Below are 17,060 nucleotides of genomic sequence, written 5' to 3'. Positions count from 1 at the left end.
GAACAAGTATTTTCCGAGCATCTATTATGTTCCAGGCACTGTCTGAAGATATTTACAAATATCTCATTTGATCCTCACAACAACCTGAGGAGATAGGTTAGACTCATTTTACAGCTGAGGAAACTTGAGGCAGACAGTGGTTAAGTGACTTGCCCAGGGTCACACAGTTACTATCTGAGGCAGAATTTGAACTCAGGTCCTCCTGACTCCAGGTAAATGCTGCTCAGTTGTCCTGATAGACTTTATGTATCGACATATCTCTTCTGAGAAAGAGCCAATAAAAAAAGGACTGACTTCCCAGATCACCCAAGGTCTCCTCAATCTCCTCCTGTACCCATAGCCAATCAGTTGCCAAGTCTTTGTCGATTCTACTGCCATAACATCTCTGGCATCCTTCTTCTAACCTCCACTCATTCAGGATGGTTTTAGCTCAGACCCTCATCACCTCTCACCTGAATACTTGCAACAAAAGGGTAGGAAGCCTCTCTAGCCCTGGTCTCATGCCCTGGCAATCCATCCTCCATACAGCTGCCAAATGAATGTTCCCAAAGCACAGTTCTGACCATGTCACTTACCTGTTCGACAAACTCCAATAGTTTCCCTATTGTCCGTGTGAAAAAATACAGACTCCTCTGTTTGGTCTTTAAAGTCCCTCACAACCTAAGTCCACTGTCCTTTTAGGCTGATTGCATCTCCCGTTTCCTTGCCTTTCTATACGATCTGTTTCGTGTGCCTGAGAAGCAGTCCCTCCTCACCTCTGCCTCTTAGAATCAAAGTTCCACTTAAATCCTTCCTCCTGGGGGAACTTCTCTGATCTGCCATCCTAGTCCCACCACTGCTGCTGATTTTTCTCTCTCAGAGTTATATTGCATTTGCTTTTTATATTCTTCTATGCTTCCCCCATTAGAATGGACGCTCTTTGAAGGCAGGGATTATTCCATTACTGACTTTGTATCCCTATTGCCCAGCACATGGAAGGGGCTTAAAAATGCATGTCCATTGACTCTAATAGCAGTCTTAGGCAGATCCTTGTGCATCCCAGAGGAGCAGAAGGTCTCCAGTGTGAGGACCATTGAAGACCACTTTCGTTTGTTACTGATGTATTCGCTCGTTTCCATAATTTATCGTCTCAGCTGCTATTTTTATCAACTGGCCTTCTCATGTGGGGTAGTTTCTTACAGACATGGTTTTAAGAACTATGATTTATTTTTCAGAGCAATCATCATTTTACTTCTCACACACTGTGATTAATGTTTTCTTCTTGAGTACTTGCGCTCAGAAGGAGCTGGGTAAAGGAAGAATCTGAGAAGCTGAAAAGTAAAATGATCACTCACCACACAAGTCACACCTCCTTGCCTCTCCTCAATACACTGGGCATTCACACTGCATGGATTAAGTTCTGGGTTTCTGCAGTTTTGTTCAATTGTGCATCCTCTGATCTGATCTCCGGTGAACCCAGACTTACACGGGCCACACTGATAAGATCCCTGTAAGGAAACCAATAGAATGATTAATCAATCAGTAAGCATTTATTGGGAATCTATTATGTGCCAAGCCTTGTGCCAGGAGCCTGACATATGTAGAAAATGAATGAAATGGTCCCTGCCCTCAAGTAGTTCACCTTCTGAAAGGGAGCCTCCATTGGCCGGGATCTCACCTTGCATCCTTAGTTTGTTTTGCAGGGAGGCAATAGGAGTTAAGTGACTTGCCCAGGGTGAAACAGCTAGTAAGTGTCTGAGGCTGGTAGTCTATCCACTGTGCCACCCAGATGTTCCTGGATCCTTAGTCTCTAAAATGAAGACAATTCCTTGGACGAGGGGTTATTATCACCATTATTAGCATCATTTTGTACGTTTTATAATAATAGTGGCAATCATCTATACAGACGGAAAAGTTGCTTTAAATATCTTCTCATTTGATTTTCATAATGGGAGAATTAAGCCAATGGCATTTCTACTGAGATGAAGCCCCCTTCTTGCTCATGCAGGCTCCCCGGACCAGCAGTCTGCCTCCTATCCAGTTGTAAGGTACCATGTGTCGGGAAGATGGGAGAGAGAGGAATGATAGGGAGCTGTATGATGCTGTTTGTGTGTGTTTTTGTCTCCATCTACTTTCCTTTCTAGCCCTTAGTGGGCAGGGCATAAGGAGAAGAAATAATTATGTGGTCTCTGTGGAAAGAACCCTGGATGTGGAATTAGGCACTCAGATCTCAACTGCTCATCATCTCTTGTGTGACTCTGAGCATCTGTTACGTGCCTCTCCTGGTCTTGGTTTCCTCACTTGAGAAATAGAAGGTCTGAACTGTTAGAAGGGGCTGAGATTCCCAGTGGAGTTAGAAAGCTTCCCTCCAGGGACATGAGAAAAAAGTAGGTATTCCTTTGTCTACTAGACATCGGTCCAGGCATCGAAAAAAAGATCTGTAGCTCTGAGGAGAGACCCTGTAAGTTGGGCTGTGGTTTTAGTTAAAATGAAATGAGAAGAGCTGAATGTGATAAAGCACCTTAATATTCACCAAATGCTTTCTGTGGTCCTCTAAAATGATCTGCCTAATAGCTCTATGAGATGAGAATTATTCCCATCATACAAAACAGATGGGAAACCTGAGGTTCAGAGTGACTTACCCATGGTCACATGGCTAGAAAATGTCTAAAGCAGGATTTGAACTCAGGTCTACTGGTGACTCCAAGTCCAGTGGTCTTTCCACTATACCATACTACGTCCTGCCTTCCTGACAGTGCAGTGAACAAGTCATAAAGGCAGGCTGGGAAAGAAAACTCTTAGCTCACAGTCACTTTATTTCATCTCCTTATAAACAACATGTCAGGGTGGAGGCAGGTCCTGTGGGCTGTCATGCTCCCATTAGCTCGCCATTTTTGCCAACTGTTTCCCATTAATTTTTATTGCTTTTCCACAAAACTGTGTATCCTTAGGCTGATTTCACATGCAAGGAAGTTGGGGAAGTAAGAGGTAGAATGGTTGGCCTGCGGACCACATGGCGGTCAGACGATGGCCCCTACGTCCCTAGCCTGCCGTCTGGCTTGCTGACCTTACTGCCGTCCATTTCTTGCTTAGAAACAGCTGACAAGAATTTTCAGAAATGCGCTGGTAAGGACTGAAATGACTAAATCATTGAGCTAAATGCATTTCAGCAAGTCCCCCGGCAGGCCAAGCCATTTTCTGCAGCATGCAGGGATTCTGCAGCATCTCCCAGAGGAGTCAGAAGGTACAGCTGTGGGGACACAGCGTCCTCTGGGTCCCCTCAAGAGCGCTGCACTCTGAGCATTCTGGAAATGCAAAAGCAACAGGAAATGCCTTTTAAATATGGCCATCTTTAAAGAATAAGTATCTTAAAGATAATTCCATCATATGCTTGTATTCAAAAGCACACTGATGAAACTCAACTGGAAGGGAGAGGAAGTGGGTGGCTTGTTAATTCTCTGTATAAACGTCTGTTTTCATTTGGTTGGTCACATACATTATTACATCCATGTGTTATGTTTGAGTTTTGTGGTTACAGCTTACACACACACACACACACACACACACACACACACAGTCAGTTAGGCAGACTGTTGTGCTTTTAAAAAAATTATGGAATAAAACAAGTATTTCTATAACATAATGTAATAAAAAGATGATTGCACACAAAACTGCAAATTTATTATATGCAACACAATATTCATTTTAAATATATAATCAAGTTATCATATAAATTTCTCTTTTTCCCTTTTTTCTTCCCTCCCCCACCAAAATGATTGTGCTTTAAAAACAGTTGCAGAAAATACTTACCACGGTGTTAATACAAATAGAATTGGGGACACAGGCTCCATTTCTGCACTCATCAATATCAGAGCAGATCTAGTGCAGAAACACAAAAGAGGGCTCTCAGTTCAAAAAGAAAACACACCAAATACTTTTAGTTGTCTCCATAGATTTGTGTGTTGTGAAGTAATCCAGAATTACGGATGGGAAAGGCATCTGGGTCACCCCTATCTTTCAGCAGGACTATCCTCAAATCTCCAGTGGACAGCTGTCCATAGCTTAAAATAGTCAGAGAAGATGCCCTAACATTCCTTGGTAATTCAATCCACTGTCCTGCAACCTTTATAAATGAGAAGTTCTTCCTGATGGCTAGACTTAGATACATCCTACAGCCATTTCAGCCTATTTTATTTTGTTTTGTCTTCAGTGGAAGCAAAGATCAGCTTCTCCCCATCATTCACGCATCCATCTGATGACTGTAATTCAGCCTTATTAGCTTCTGTCTCTCTGCTCTCTCTCTCTCTCAGTACTCCCTTCTCTTCTCTGGTCTAACAAACAACCTCCACTGGAAACCAGGGATGGGATAACTCAGAAATAATGATGCCTCCTGCTCCACTTCATACCTAATGATTTCCCCAAGGTAGTAAAAGCCCGTTTGAAGATCAGCCATCTAAAAAATGCTGAAAACATTCCTCCCAAAGTTTCACAGTCATTCAGTTTAATAATGACCTCAATATTCTAGTATATTCAGAAATGAGTAGAGAAGGTCATGGGAGATTCTGAGATTTTACTGCAGTTTGTGACTTGTAAATGCTATTGCAGAGGAGATGTCTATTCCTTCACTTCTTTTACATCCTCCCTAGCTGCACTAAACAGTACACAAATACAAGTTTATCTTCCCTTTTAAAGTTCTTCTGTGCTTATGTTCTTTTACCCTTTGATGCCCAAGGGATGAATCTGAACATCAAAATGTTCTACTGCTGTCAACCCAGTGAGCCTCAAGCCATTCCTCAAACTCAGCACCACCAGGTTGCTGTCACTGAACAGCTGCTTCCTCCCGCCCCACCTAGAAGTGCACGAATCAGAGAAGAGTGAAAAAATAATACAGATGTGGCCTGGTGTGCACTATTTATCTTCAATATGTGACAATCACCCAGGCAGGCCAAATTAATATTTTCTGAAAGACACAGGAAAGAGCAAGATTCATTGCAAGTTTTACTAAGTGAGAAGGTGGGGAATACAAAAGAAAATAGCCCACCCTTGCGGTCATGGCTTACCTGCTTATGTGTCTTGGCGAAGGTGACCCCCACCCCCTGCACCATTGGTCCTGTGAAGCCAACTGGGCAGGAATCACATCTGAAACCTGGAGTCAAATTCAAGCAGCGTACTCCTCGGAAGCAGGGGTTGAAGGTGCACTAGCAAGACAAAAATGATTCAGAATATTTAGTCAGATGGGGTGTTCTCATTGAAATCTGGAAATCTTCCTGAATGAACAACCACACCCTAGTTAATCTTATTCTAATATCTAGGTACCATGCCTTGCATGGAGTAATAAATGCTTGTGAAAGGAAGGAAGGAAGGGAGGAAGGAGAGAAAGAAGGAAGGGGGGAGGGAAGGAAGGAGGGAAGGGGAAGGGAGAGAAGGAAGGAAGAAAGGGAGGGAAGGGAAGGAGAAATAAAAGAAAGAAGGAAGAAAGAAAGGAAAGAAGGAAGGAAGGAAGGAAGGAAGGAAGGAAAGTAGAGAGGGAATGGAAGGAGGAGGGAAGGAAGGAAGACATGTTGGGAAACAACAGAGAGAAATTAATTCATGATTCATTTAACAAACCTTCATTAAACACTGTCAGACTATCATTAAAGACCATAAGCTCTTTTGCCAGGTGCTGGGGGAGAAACAAAGATTAAAGATATTGTTCCTGGCCTCAAGGTGCTGCCAGTTTAGTAGGCGACAAAAGGCAACAACTGTAAAAAGAAAGAGATGCAGAAACAAAAAGTGAACCAGGTTCTCTAAAGGTCTGTAGGACAGAGGAATCATTTTAGTTTGGAGAGGGATAGGGAAAGGCATGGCTGAAAGGATGGTTTTGCACTGGGCCTTCCAAGATGGGAGGGTGGAGGGTGTTAGGTTAGTGGGGGGATTTCCTAGACTTAGAGGTCTACTTAACACCTCAGTTGTGTTGAATTCCATTCTTTCACACAAATTGTGCTGATGATGTTACAACAATTGTGAGAACAATAACAATAGCCACTCCCATTGATACAATGCTTGAAGGTTGAGAAAGCACTGTCCTCGTTGACAACTCTATGGGGGGGGGGGGGGCGGTGTGTGCACAAAACAAATAGTTTCAAAATAACTGTCCTTTAGCTGAGGAATTTGTGCTGTCTGGGAATGGTCAAGGTAAGGGGGTCAAATGCTTGCTCTCAAACTCACCACAAGGTAAGAAAACCAGCCAACTCCTCTGACTTTAAAAGCACAAAGATGAAAAGACATCGTGGAGACAGACAGAAAGGAGACAAAAATTATCCAAGTCAGACCTGCTCCTTCTGTCTGGTTGAAGTGTCTTGTGCTATAGTGAGTCAATGGGCACATGGGACCAGAGGGTCTACAAGGGTATGTCTGCTATTTTCTATTACTGCCTCAATTAATGTGAAAAACCCAAGCACTTCTTATCTTTTCAAAGGGGTAAAATTCCAGCTTAAAAATTCAAGAAAAAAAATCTACTTTTGGTAGTTGTAGAAAATTGTGTGTAGATCAAGGATTATTCAATATTATCTTAATATCTTAATTTCTGGAGGAGGGAGGAGAGGTGAATTATTTTTTATCTCAGACTTTCTATTACTCAGCCCAGGGAGACATTTGTTATATCTTCAATTGCAGTGAGATTGGCCATGCTGAAACTTTATCTGTATGGTCTCTCTGCAACCTTCTAATTGTAGTAACGAACACTTTAAGGTTTACAAAGTGCTAACTTGCATATATTTTATTTTTGATTTTTATATTAACCTTGGAAAGTAGGTACTAATATTATCCCTATTTTGTGGATGAGGAAACTGAGGTTAGGTGTCTTAGCCAGGGATATCTAGCTAGTAAGTGTCTGATGCAAGGTGCCAACTCTCTCTGGCAGGCCAATCCTGCCTTTCAAGTCCATACGCAGATACTTGGAGAGGACCAGACACTTTCAGTAGAAAATGCTGAAAGTCAGGAAAAGGAACTGGCCTGTGCAAAGTACTCCTGTAATCTTCTCCTTCTGAGGGCTTTTCCAGGCCAGAGCTGTCACTCAGCAAAATTACTGCACTCTTGTGTTGGTTTTTGAGGACGACACAACCCAGTTGTTCCCTGAGGGACACACAGCCTGGATAGGGTCTGAGCTCGTTGCCTCTATGTTACGAGTTGTGCAGGTGTGCGGTGTTGCTTCCTCTCCCAACAGGGACTGTGAAGATAACACCTGGAGGCCCTTGGGGGAACCTTACAACTGTACCCCCTTTACCTCCTTCCTATAAATGGGGGGGTGAGGAGAAATGACTATTAAATGAGAAAGCAAATACAGAATGTATTAGTACTTGTGATGCCAACCCTATATAAACACCTTCATATGCCATGTACATGTACATACATACATATATGTAGACATATATGTAATATATACAAACATATATATTTATATACAGCCTTGACTCTCTCTGTCCATGAACAATGCTGCCCCTTCCTTATACAGACAAAATAATGCAAAATTTCCACTGTTTTTAATCTTCCCTTTATTCTACTGCCCAGGACCCCTAAGAGTGTGTAGAGATCCCTCCATCTCTGGGTGTGGGGGTGACTTTCATGCAGCCTGGTGAAGGACTGAATTAACCACTTCTTCTGTCAATATACCTCCTTTTACCATAAACTTGTCATAATCAGAGGCTGTTTTTTGCTTTTCTTTGTATTCCTGTCTCTTATCATAGCACCTTGCAAACAGTAGGACCTTGATAAATGCTTGTTGACTTTAGATTTATCAGAATGCTTGCAGAGATAATAAATGCCAGTAAAGGAATGGCTTTTCTATCCTCTATCAGTCTATTCTTTACCTCATCAATATCAGAGCAGGTAATTCCATTTCCTGTATATCCCTCTGGGCAGGGACCACACTGAAATCCATCTCTGGTGTCGGTACACCTGACTCCTCGGAAACAGGTATTCGAGTCACACCTTCGCACCAGCACTGCTGGAGTGGGAAGGGTGTTTGGAGTTGGAGACTGGAGGCTGAGGGGGCCTGAAAGAAAGTGAAGAGAAAATCCGGAGTTGTTCTCTGATCCAGCCAATGAGCATTCCAGTGATGTTGCCATGGTTCTGAATCTTGGAAAACTGCAGTCTTGAAAGACTCCAGTTTGTGGCTGACTCAAGAGGCAATGGAGAGGTGCATGATGGGTATAAAAACCTGCAATTATTTCCAAAGATGACTTTGGCACAAGAAGTCACGTAAGGAATTGGGATTTGGGACTGGTTCTGTGATTTCATTGGTGCAGGGCATTGGAGTCAAGCTCAGATAGGCAGGACACCACTAACCCATATATGAGTATCTGTGCGCCCTATATCGACTCAGAAAACCACACGTTAACATTATCTATTTCTATTTTTTTTTGGTTTATCTCATTAAATATTTCCAATCACATTTAAATCTGGGTTGGTGGCACTCAGGAGTGTTGTGGGTGGCAATGCTGTCCCTAGCTTCACACCTTTGATGTAGGGGGTTCTGAGAAGAATGTTTCTACCAATGTAAATTAACACTCTGCACCTTATTCTTGGTGTCAGCCTACCTGCAAAAGAACTTCGGGATGTCACAGATGCTGCAATACGCTGTATGTGGATGTTTAATGAAACACAAAACCAAATTTGGCTTTTCTAGAGGCCTTTCTGTCCCAAAGTACATTAAAAGGCACATAGTTTTAGGGAGTTGTCAGGGGCATTTAGAGGTTAAGTGACTTGCCCAGGATCACACAGCCAGTTAAGTGTCAAAAGTGAGAGTTGAACCCAAGGCTTTCTGACTCTGAGGCCATTTCTCTATCCACTATACCAAGTTGCCTCTCTGGTTTATGGTATATTATTCAAGAAATGCATGACTGAAAAAGGAGCTAGGCTGATTATACAAAAAGAACAAGGATAACCAAATGTATCGCTGGTACCCAAGAAAGGCAAAATGGCCTAGATGAAAGCTTTTAGCACATCCATAGGAGAAAATGGAAGAATCACAGAAGATGAGAAGGCATGTATGGGTTGCTATCTGCACTGATGGAGGGAATATTCACATAGGATCACAGAAATGATCAAGAATTCAAGTTAACTATGGTCTTTTTTTTGTTTAGTCCTGTGATTTCATCAGTGTAAGGAAATTCCCTTCATGTGACAGGCACTCCTCTGAAATTTCTGTTTCCTTGGATTGTTGTCCAGGAAGTGACTTGGCCAAAGTCAAACAGCTAGCATTCCTCAGAGGCAAGATTTGAACTCAAGTCTTCCATGACTCCAAGACTGGCCCTTTCTCCACACTGTTTTTAATTGTTGGAGGTAATCAGGGTTAAGTGACTTGCCCAGGGTCATGCAGCTAGTTAGTGTCTGAGACTAGATTTGAACTCAGGTTCTCCGGACTCCAGGGTTAGTACTCTAACCGCTGTGCTGAGTAGCTGCCCCATCTGCACTATTTTTCTAGTAAAATCCATACTTCTCATTCTTTTGGATAATGAAGAATTTTATTCTACTCATAAAGGAGAATTTTTCTCTCAGTTAACTCTTCCCCTGGACTACGTGCCAAGCTCTGGAGCTTTAGATCAATGAAGATTCCTCCAAGACTCCAGCAACAACAAATTCAAAAAGCATTTTCACTAATTGGCTTCTAGGATGCATCTTATTTACCTCATTAAATTAGCCAATAATGAGAGAAGCACTTACCACATGCCTGACACTCAGCGATGGTGTTTCGCAAAAAAGAGGTTTCTTTGACCTTTAGAAATAGAAAGGTGATTGAAAAACATCATGAGATCCGCAGTTCAGGGACTGAAGAAACTTAGGGGAGCAGTACTAAAGACTCTTGGCATTGACTAAGCTGTTGTCTTCGAGATTTGTCTTCCTGTCCGGTGCCTTGTTCCCCAACTTCAAGAACCATTTCAAAGGGTTTAGAGATGGAAGAGACCTTAGAGGCCACTGAATCCAACTCCTCAGGTTAAGTGATTTCCCCAAGGTCACACAGTCAGTAAATGTCTGAGGCAGAGTTTGAACACAGACCTTCCTGACTTCCAGTCTAGTGCTTTTTCAAACATGCCACTTAGTTGCCATAGAATCCCACAACTGATGGAGTTTTAAGGGGACATCTTTTAGCCTGTGGGCAGTAATGTGCCTCCACCATCTCTGATAAATACAAAGGGGAGTTACTAATACTGTTGGGAATGGGTCATGTACTATACCTGCTGTCTCAGGAGGTCTTTTACTTCTCCCAGTATTTTGTTGAGTTGCGTCATCTGGCCCAAGAGTTGCCAATTTACGTCTCCTGGTGGAATATCAAGGTGAAAAACCAACAAGCCAGGTAAGAATGGTCATTGTACATGGTCTTTCAATACTCATAGGCTTGACCTAGACCAGCGAGCTCCCCAGAGAAGTGACAAAAGGGGAAAGCTCAGAACACAGAGGGCCTCAAGATTGTCTGCCAGTTTTCTGAATTGCTTAAGCAACTGTAATAAAGAGGATGATAATATTAATTATAATAATGTAACCAGATGAGAAAAAAATGAGTTTGTACAAAATCCATCCAAATTACAGAAACAAACCAACAATATTATTAATTCTAATTCAATATTTTGGATTGTCACACTCAACCCCAGTCACAGTAAAAATGGAATCACCTACATCGATCCCTCCTGGGCTCCTGCATCCAAATCTCCAGATACCATTTCAGGTCTGTAGTCAATCAATCAATACGCATGTATTATGTACCTACTATAATGAGGGGCACAATGCCAGGTGCTGGTGATACAATTACAGAGAACAGACATTAAAGGGACGCTAAACAAGTTGTGGTATGTGAATATAATGGAACACTATCGAAGCATAAATAATGTAAAAAACGTGTTTACAAATAGCTGTGAAAAGATTTGCATGAACTGAGAGTGAAGTGGGCAGAACGAAAACAGTGTAGACTATAAGTAATATCAGTATTATAAAAATGAACAGTTTTGAAGGTTTGCATGAATTGATGAAGAAGAAAGGAGCGGAGCCAGAAGAACAGTTTATATAGTAACATTCTAAAAACAAACAAGTGCAAGCTTTAAGAACGCTGATCGCTGAAATGACCATTCACGGCCCCTGCAAACCAGCGATGAAGCTTGCTTTATGCATCCTGGACTGAGGGTGCACAATGAGACCCATTTTTCAGATATGACAAATTAGTGAATTTATTTCACATAACTATGATATTTGCTACAAGGATTTTTTTTAATGGGCTAGGGGTGGGAGAGAGAGAAAATAGAATCTGTTAATTTTTTTTAAAAAAAATCTAATTTAAAAATATTTTTAAATGGAAAGAAATAAGCATTTAGTAAGTGCCTACTCTGTGCCAGACTGTGCTAAGCACTACGTAAATATTATCGCATAAATAAAAATACATAAATATAATCCTCAGAACAATCTTGGGAGGCATTTATTATCCCCATTGTACGTGGGGAAACTGTGTTTGAGCCAAAAGGAGGTTAAGTAACTTGCCCAGAGTCACACAGCTAGTAAACGTCTGAGGCAGGGTTTGAACTCAGGTCTTCTTGTCATTAAACCCAGCGCTCTAGCCACCATAACACCCAGCTACTTCTGGCAGCAATTTAAAACATACACAGCATAAAAACAAAGTAGCTTACTACAAGGTAGAAAGATGGTGTCCTCTAGCAAAAGGCTCAGAGGTGGGAAATGGAATATGTGTATGAGGTATAGAAAGAAGGCCAGTTGGGCTCAAGTGAAGAGTTAGGGAGGGGTAACCATGCCCAGTGACCCTATAAAGCTAGTTTGGGGAAATAAAGCTGAACAGAGGAGTTTATACTTTGTACTTGAGGCAATAAGAAGCCACTGGAACTCAATGAATAGGTGAGTTACATGATCAGAGACATATGATTGAAGTAAGTGAAGTGTGGGGCATGGTGAGAGCCTTGAGGCAGGGAGCCCAATTAGGAGGCTGTTGTCTGTCATTGGTCATCCTTCCTTCTTAAAGAGGACCAATGACATCAGGAAAGTGATGTCATGACTTGCACATGAATTGGATTTAAGTGAGGAAGGGCTGTGCAAAGACACCGGCCTCACTTTCTCCTCCAGAGCCATCTGGGTCCACTGGCCCAATAGAGATCAGGATGATTGGAAATGGCTCAGGATGCAATGGAAGACGTTAGCCATCTTTCCCAGGTCTCAGTTTGCCTGAGGCAACACCCATTCAGTGATTTAAGGCTAGGTAAGGACTGAGGCAAAAGATGACCAAGCTTGCTTTCATAAAGGAATCAATCTGGGAGGTGAAGCCCTTGAGGGTTTCTGGTCAGAACAGAAGCAGTTGCTATTTACACACACTCTGAGCCAACAAAACCAGCAAACAACAAATAAGTGAGTCTTGGGCTAGGGCCCATTACTGGCCAGAGTGATCTGGGTTTGAAGGCATAGTAATAACTTAGATGAGAGGTAAGAAGGGCCTGAATTTAGTCCGTAGCTTTGTGAGTAGAGAGAACGGGACAGATTAAAAAGATGTTTGGAGGTGGAAATGCAAGATTTGACAACTGACTAAGTAGTGATTAGCGAGAATAAGGAGTTGGAGTGACTGGCTTTGTGAAGTAGCCATTGAACTGGAGCTTCTCTAGTGTACCTTCCCACTTATGATTAGGGTGACTACACAGACTGAGGAGAGGCCATACCTGAGCTTGTGGAGGGCACATGGTCACTTTGCTGGAGGAAGCACTCTTGGAGGCTGGCGACCTGGAACAGTGAGCCTCTCACAATCAGCTTTAGTTCTTCCAAGGAATCCTGTCAGAGGAAATGTTCATATTATTGATTTCCAGCATAATTCAAAGAGAAGCCACCCTCAGTCATGATGTGGTAGCCCAATGGCCGCGGGGAGGCTTACACAGGTTTCGAATAGAGCCTCATCTTCTGGGCAGGAGAAATGTTTAGAGCATATGCCACTATTTCTGTAAAGATGGGCACACCAGAGAAAATGCCTGAAGTTTCCTATCCAGTGAAAGAGGAAGCTTTAAGGATTTGGATAGTGTTGTGTCCAAGTGAGCTAGGGCCCACGCCCAAAATCTTTGCAGGGAACTAAGAGGAATTTCCTCCTAGGGAAAGGAATATGGTGTAGTGGAAGGAGCAGTGGAGTCAGAGTCTAGAGGACCTGGGTTCATTTACTAGTTGTGTAGTCCTGAACATGGTGTGTAACCGCTCTGACCCTCAGTTTCCTCATCAGTAAAATGGGAACAACAATAGTCCCTACCTCACTGGGCTCGGGTAAGGATCAGCTGAGATAATATCACCTTTATTTCCCACTATATCTTCCTAACCCTGCCCAGGAAACTATCCCTTGTGCAAAGAATGCCAAAATCACTTTGTAAAACAATTAAGCACGAAACTTTAGTTATTTTTAGAGCCATAGGAACCAAACAACTATGTAGGAAGAGTTTTGATTGAGAGAAGACTGTATAATGCCAACATTTGGAGCCATAGGATCTGGGTTCAAATCCTGACTTGGCCGTTTATTTTCTGTGTGACCTTGATTGTTTCTTGACCTGTAAAATGAGGGGGATTGCCCTGGGTGACCTCAAAGACCTCTTCCAGTCTCAGATACTAAGTTGGGGACGTATCTGTTGGGGGCTACGTTATTATTGTTCAGTCTTTTCCAACTCTCCATGACCCCGTTTTTGGATTTTCTTGGTAAAGATCCTGGAGCGGTTTGTCATCTCCTTCTCAGGAAACTGAGGCAAACAAGGCTAAATGACTTGCCAGGGTCTAGTAAGTGTCTGAGGCTAGATTTAAACTTGTCTCCCTTACTTCAGACCCTATCCATTCTATCCACTGTGCCATCTAGCTGCCCTGTTGGGAAATGTGGGGAAATGCAAAAGAACAACCTGGATAGCATTGTGAGGAATGCCTAGGAACCACTGAGCTAAAGAAACCTGCGGACTGGGGACTGCAAGTGACTAAAAATTGAAATAGATTTTTGGAAGAGAGTTATTTAACAGGCCGTTTCCTTTCATTTCACAAAGATTCTTTTTTTCTTCCCATTTTGTTTTTCTCAGTCTTTCAATAAGCTTTCCTTCTTTAATATTGTGAACTATAAATTTGTAAATGGAGAATTGAGCTCAGTTTACTTGGGGATTTGGGGAAAGTCCCATGCATTAATTTTCTCTGAGTTTTCTGAGTGGTTTTATGAACCCAAGATGTAAAGAATCATCCAAGGTGTACTTGGGTCTTTCATGCTTTGGGCATCTCAAGGGTTACATTAGTTTAATTCTTTTATGTTGCCTACATGTTTAATGGAGTAGGTTTATAGAATAACAGACATAAACATTATTGTGCTTCTACTAAGAGATAAGGATGCCCTGGTGGTCTGGAGGACTCTTCCTTCAGAATGCAGTTGGGTAAAGAAATCCTGTAAAAATTCAGTTTTCTGGAAAGGATGTTCATTTCCACTCCTAACTACTGTCTTCAAGGAATGTTGACATCTTCAAGCTGGTGGACATTGATCTTAGATTTCTTCAATGATATAATTATTGAATTCTGGGTTCAATGATTTGACTCATCCTGGGATTTGGAATGAGGGTTAATTTCCTGCAGTCTCCAGCTGCCTGAGCTTTTTCACACAGTTCAGCACTGCCTATTCAGAGGATCTCTGCGCTTGAATTTTCTTGGAGTTTTCCCTAAAAATTGTCTTCTATTGCTCAAGAATATATTTGACCCCAGAGAAAGAGTAATAATTTTTATTCTGCTTTATAGGATTATAGGAACAGATCATCTTGTCTTACCATATCATTTTACCAATGAGTAAACTGAGGCATAAAGAGGTTAAATGATTTTTGTCCAAGATAGATAGACATCTAGAACATATATTAAATGCTTAGTATGTATCAGGCACTGTACAAAACCCACACAGTTACCATGTGGCACCATAAGTGGCAGAATTGGAATTTGAAGCTAAGTTTTTTGTTGTCTTTGTAGATGGACAGCTCAAAAGATGAAAGAATCACTGGAAAACAGTCGTAGGGCTGCAAAGGGCCTCAGAGGTCTTTTGTGTATCTCTGTAACCTTGCAAGATCTATATGAAGCCTCTATTTCCACCCTTATTTAATGCAAAGTAAAAATTGGCCAAAGTAAAGTTGAAGGATAAAAAAGTGAGAGGTTTCTCTCTCTCTCTCTCTCTCTCTCTCTGTCTCTGTCTCTCTCTCTCTCTCAGACTGATGCATAGAACTGTTTGCAGACAATTTCCTCTTGTGTAGTTAAGGTTATGTAAAGAAACTGAGGCCGAGAAAAGTTAGGTGACTTGATCACAATCAAGTAAACGACAGTAAATGGCAAAACCAGATTTGAATCCAGATCCCCTGAATCCAAATCCATCACTCTGTGTGATACAAAGGCTATGTGGTCAATTGGAAAAGATACCATGAAGTAGATCTTGGGAGCTTCCTACCTGTTAAAAGTTAGAATCTCAATCGTTACTACATTTAATAAGTTTTTTTCAGCTCTTTGCTTTTAGTAGGTCATACATGAAATCCATGAATGAATTACCATGGTGTGACTTCAGCTCATGAATTCGCCTCTGAAGGAACAGAGGCTGCTCTCCTTACCTGTGCTTTTCTCTGGAATGTCCTCAGTTCAACAGGCTCAGAACTATGAGAAAGCCCAGAGAATGCCCTGGGGAGATCCTGGATGGTGTCCACCTGGTTACAGTCCAAGTAGAGTTCTACAGAGCTGGACCCTCGCTGAAAATTGCTCAGGCGAAGGAGCATCTTGTGGCGTTTGCCGTCAGCTAGCTGGATGTTGTTGAAAACTACCAGGTGTATCCTTCCATCAGCCTTTAGGTAACGGAGGATGGCTGGAACAAAGCACAACTCATGATGGAAAAGAGAAGCAAGAGAGAGTATCCAGGGGGAAATACTCCTGCATCAGTCAGAGATAGAGGTCATCCTCTTATATTCAGTCAGGACACCCTCTCTTTCTCAACCAAAAAGCCCATTCACAAGTCAACAGTCTGTTAAGTCTAATGAAGCTATACAATTTTAGAAGGCTGAAGCATGCCTCCACCTCTTGGCAGACAAACGGTGGAACTGAGGTGGAAGATGAGGCATCCATTTTAAGAAATGGCCATATTTTGTTTTGTTTTTTGTTTGACTATACTTATCTATTACAAAGGAGGGTTTCTACGCAGGAGGTGGTGTGGGTAGTGAGAGAAATGATTCCCTCCCAAAAGGAAGGAAAGATTGTCAATAAAACATCAAAAAATGTGGAAATTCAGACAATGCAGAAACAAACGATATCCATAAAACTGTATTTGAAATGTGAAAAATGCACAGAGGAAAACAAAAAGTTCAGAAGGAGAAACAAACAGGGCAACTTTGTTACTACCGTGTTAAATTTAATATGAACTTTAAAACTCTATATGACAGAAGTTCATGGATTCATATACAATCCCTTTTTATGTCCTTTGCATATTAAAATGTTCATGTTTGTTGATGATTGTAGTTACTGTTATTCATTGTTTAAGTTACTAATAAAAGAAGTTACTAATAAAACAATTTCAAAAAATAAAATAAATTTACTACTCCTTGCCCCACCTCCAATCAGGAAGAGGCTAAATCTTCTATTTCTTTGTGTCTTCCAGACTGCCCAATAGAGCGCTAAGCATGTAGGAGGCATTTTGTAAGCACCTCTTGACTTTCCATGATGTCGTTTTATAACCCATTCCATGTTTCTTGGTTACTCTTCAATTTGTTCTTTCATGATACAGTTTAAGCCGAATTCTACTCACTGATAGAACCTTTAAAAATTTTTCTTGATAGCTCTTGTTTTAATATGACCTTAATTTCCTTTTTTAAAAACAATTATATTTTCTTTTTTATTGTGAACTTAAGCATAAATTACATTTCAATATACAAAGAAGAACAGAGAAGAGAATTGTGTAAGAAACAGAACTTTCATTGTGTACATTTTGTTTTTAAAGAAATAGACATATATAAAATTTTACAAGGTAGTAACAAAACTGTTCTGTTTGTTTGTGAGCCTTTCTGTACCTTTTTGGTTCTCTTTTGGGTACTCCTCCTGCCCAT

At 41.5% G+C, this 17,060-nt stretch overlaps 1 protein-coding gene across 1 annotated transcript in view; it reads right to left on the bottom strand.

Annotated features, from left to right (window-relative positions):
- Positions 1–17,060, bottom strand: part of THBS4 (thrombospondin 4) — a 54,506-nt gene that overhangs the window by 19,933 nt on the left and 17,513 nt on the right. The window contains exons 3-10 of the mRNA XM_072606440.1: positions 15,582–15,829; positions 12,663–12,771; positions 10,194–10,276; positions 9,682–9,733; positions 7,827–8,011; positions 5,040–5,177; positions 3,790–3,858; positions 1,335–1,487 (exon numbers count right to left, since the gene is read on the bottom strand). Of these exons, the coding sequence (XP_072462541.1) occupies positions 1,335–1,487; positions 3,790–3,858; positions 5,040–5,177; positions 7,827–8,011; positions 9,682–9,733; positions 10,194–10,276; positions 12,663–12,771; positions 15,582–15,829 (1,037 nt within the window). The remainder of the gene's footprint in view (positions 1–1,334; positions 1,488–3,789; positions 3,859–5,039; positions 5,178–7,826; positions 8,012–9,681; positions 9,734–10,193; positions 10,277–12,662; positions 12,772–15,581; positions 15,830–17,060) is intronic.

Source organism: Notamacropus eugenii, chromosome 4 (genome assembly GCF_028372415.1).
Source record: "Notamacropus eugenii isolate mMacEug1 chromosome 4, mMacEug1.pri_v2, whole genome shotgun sequence".
In the NCBI taxonomy this organism is placed as follows: domain Eukaryota; kingdom Metazoa; phylum Chordata; class Mammalia; order Diprotodontia; family Macropodidae; genus Notamacropus; species Notamacropus eugenii.
The sequence above is the reverse complement of the archived record's forward strand: the minus strand, read 5'-3'. Positions and strand labels throughout refer to the sequence as shown.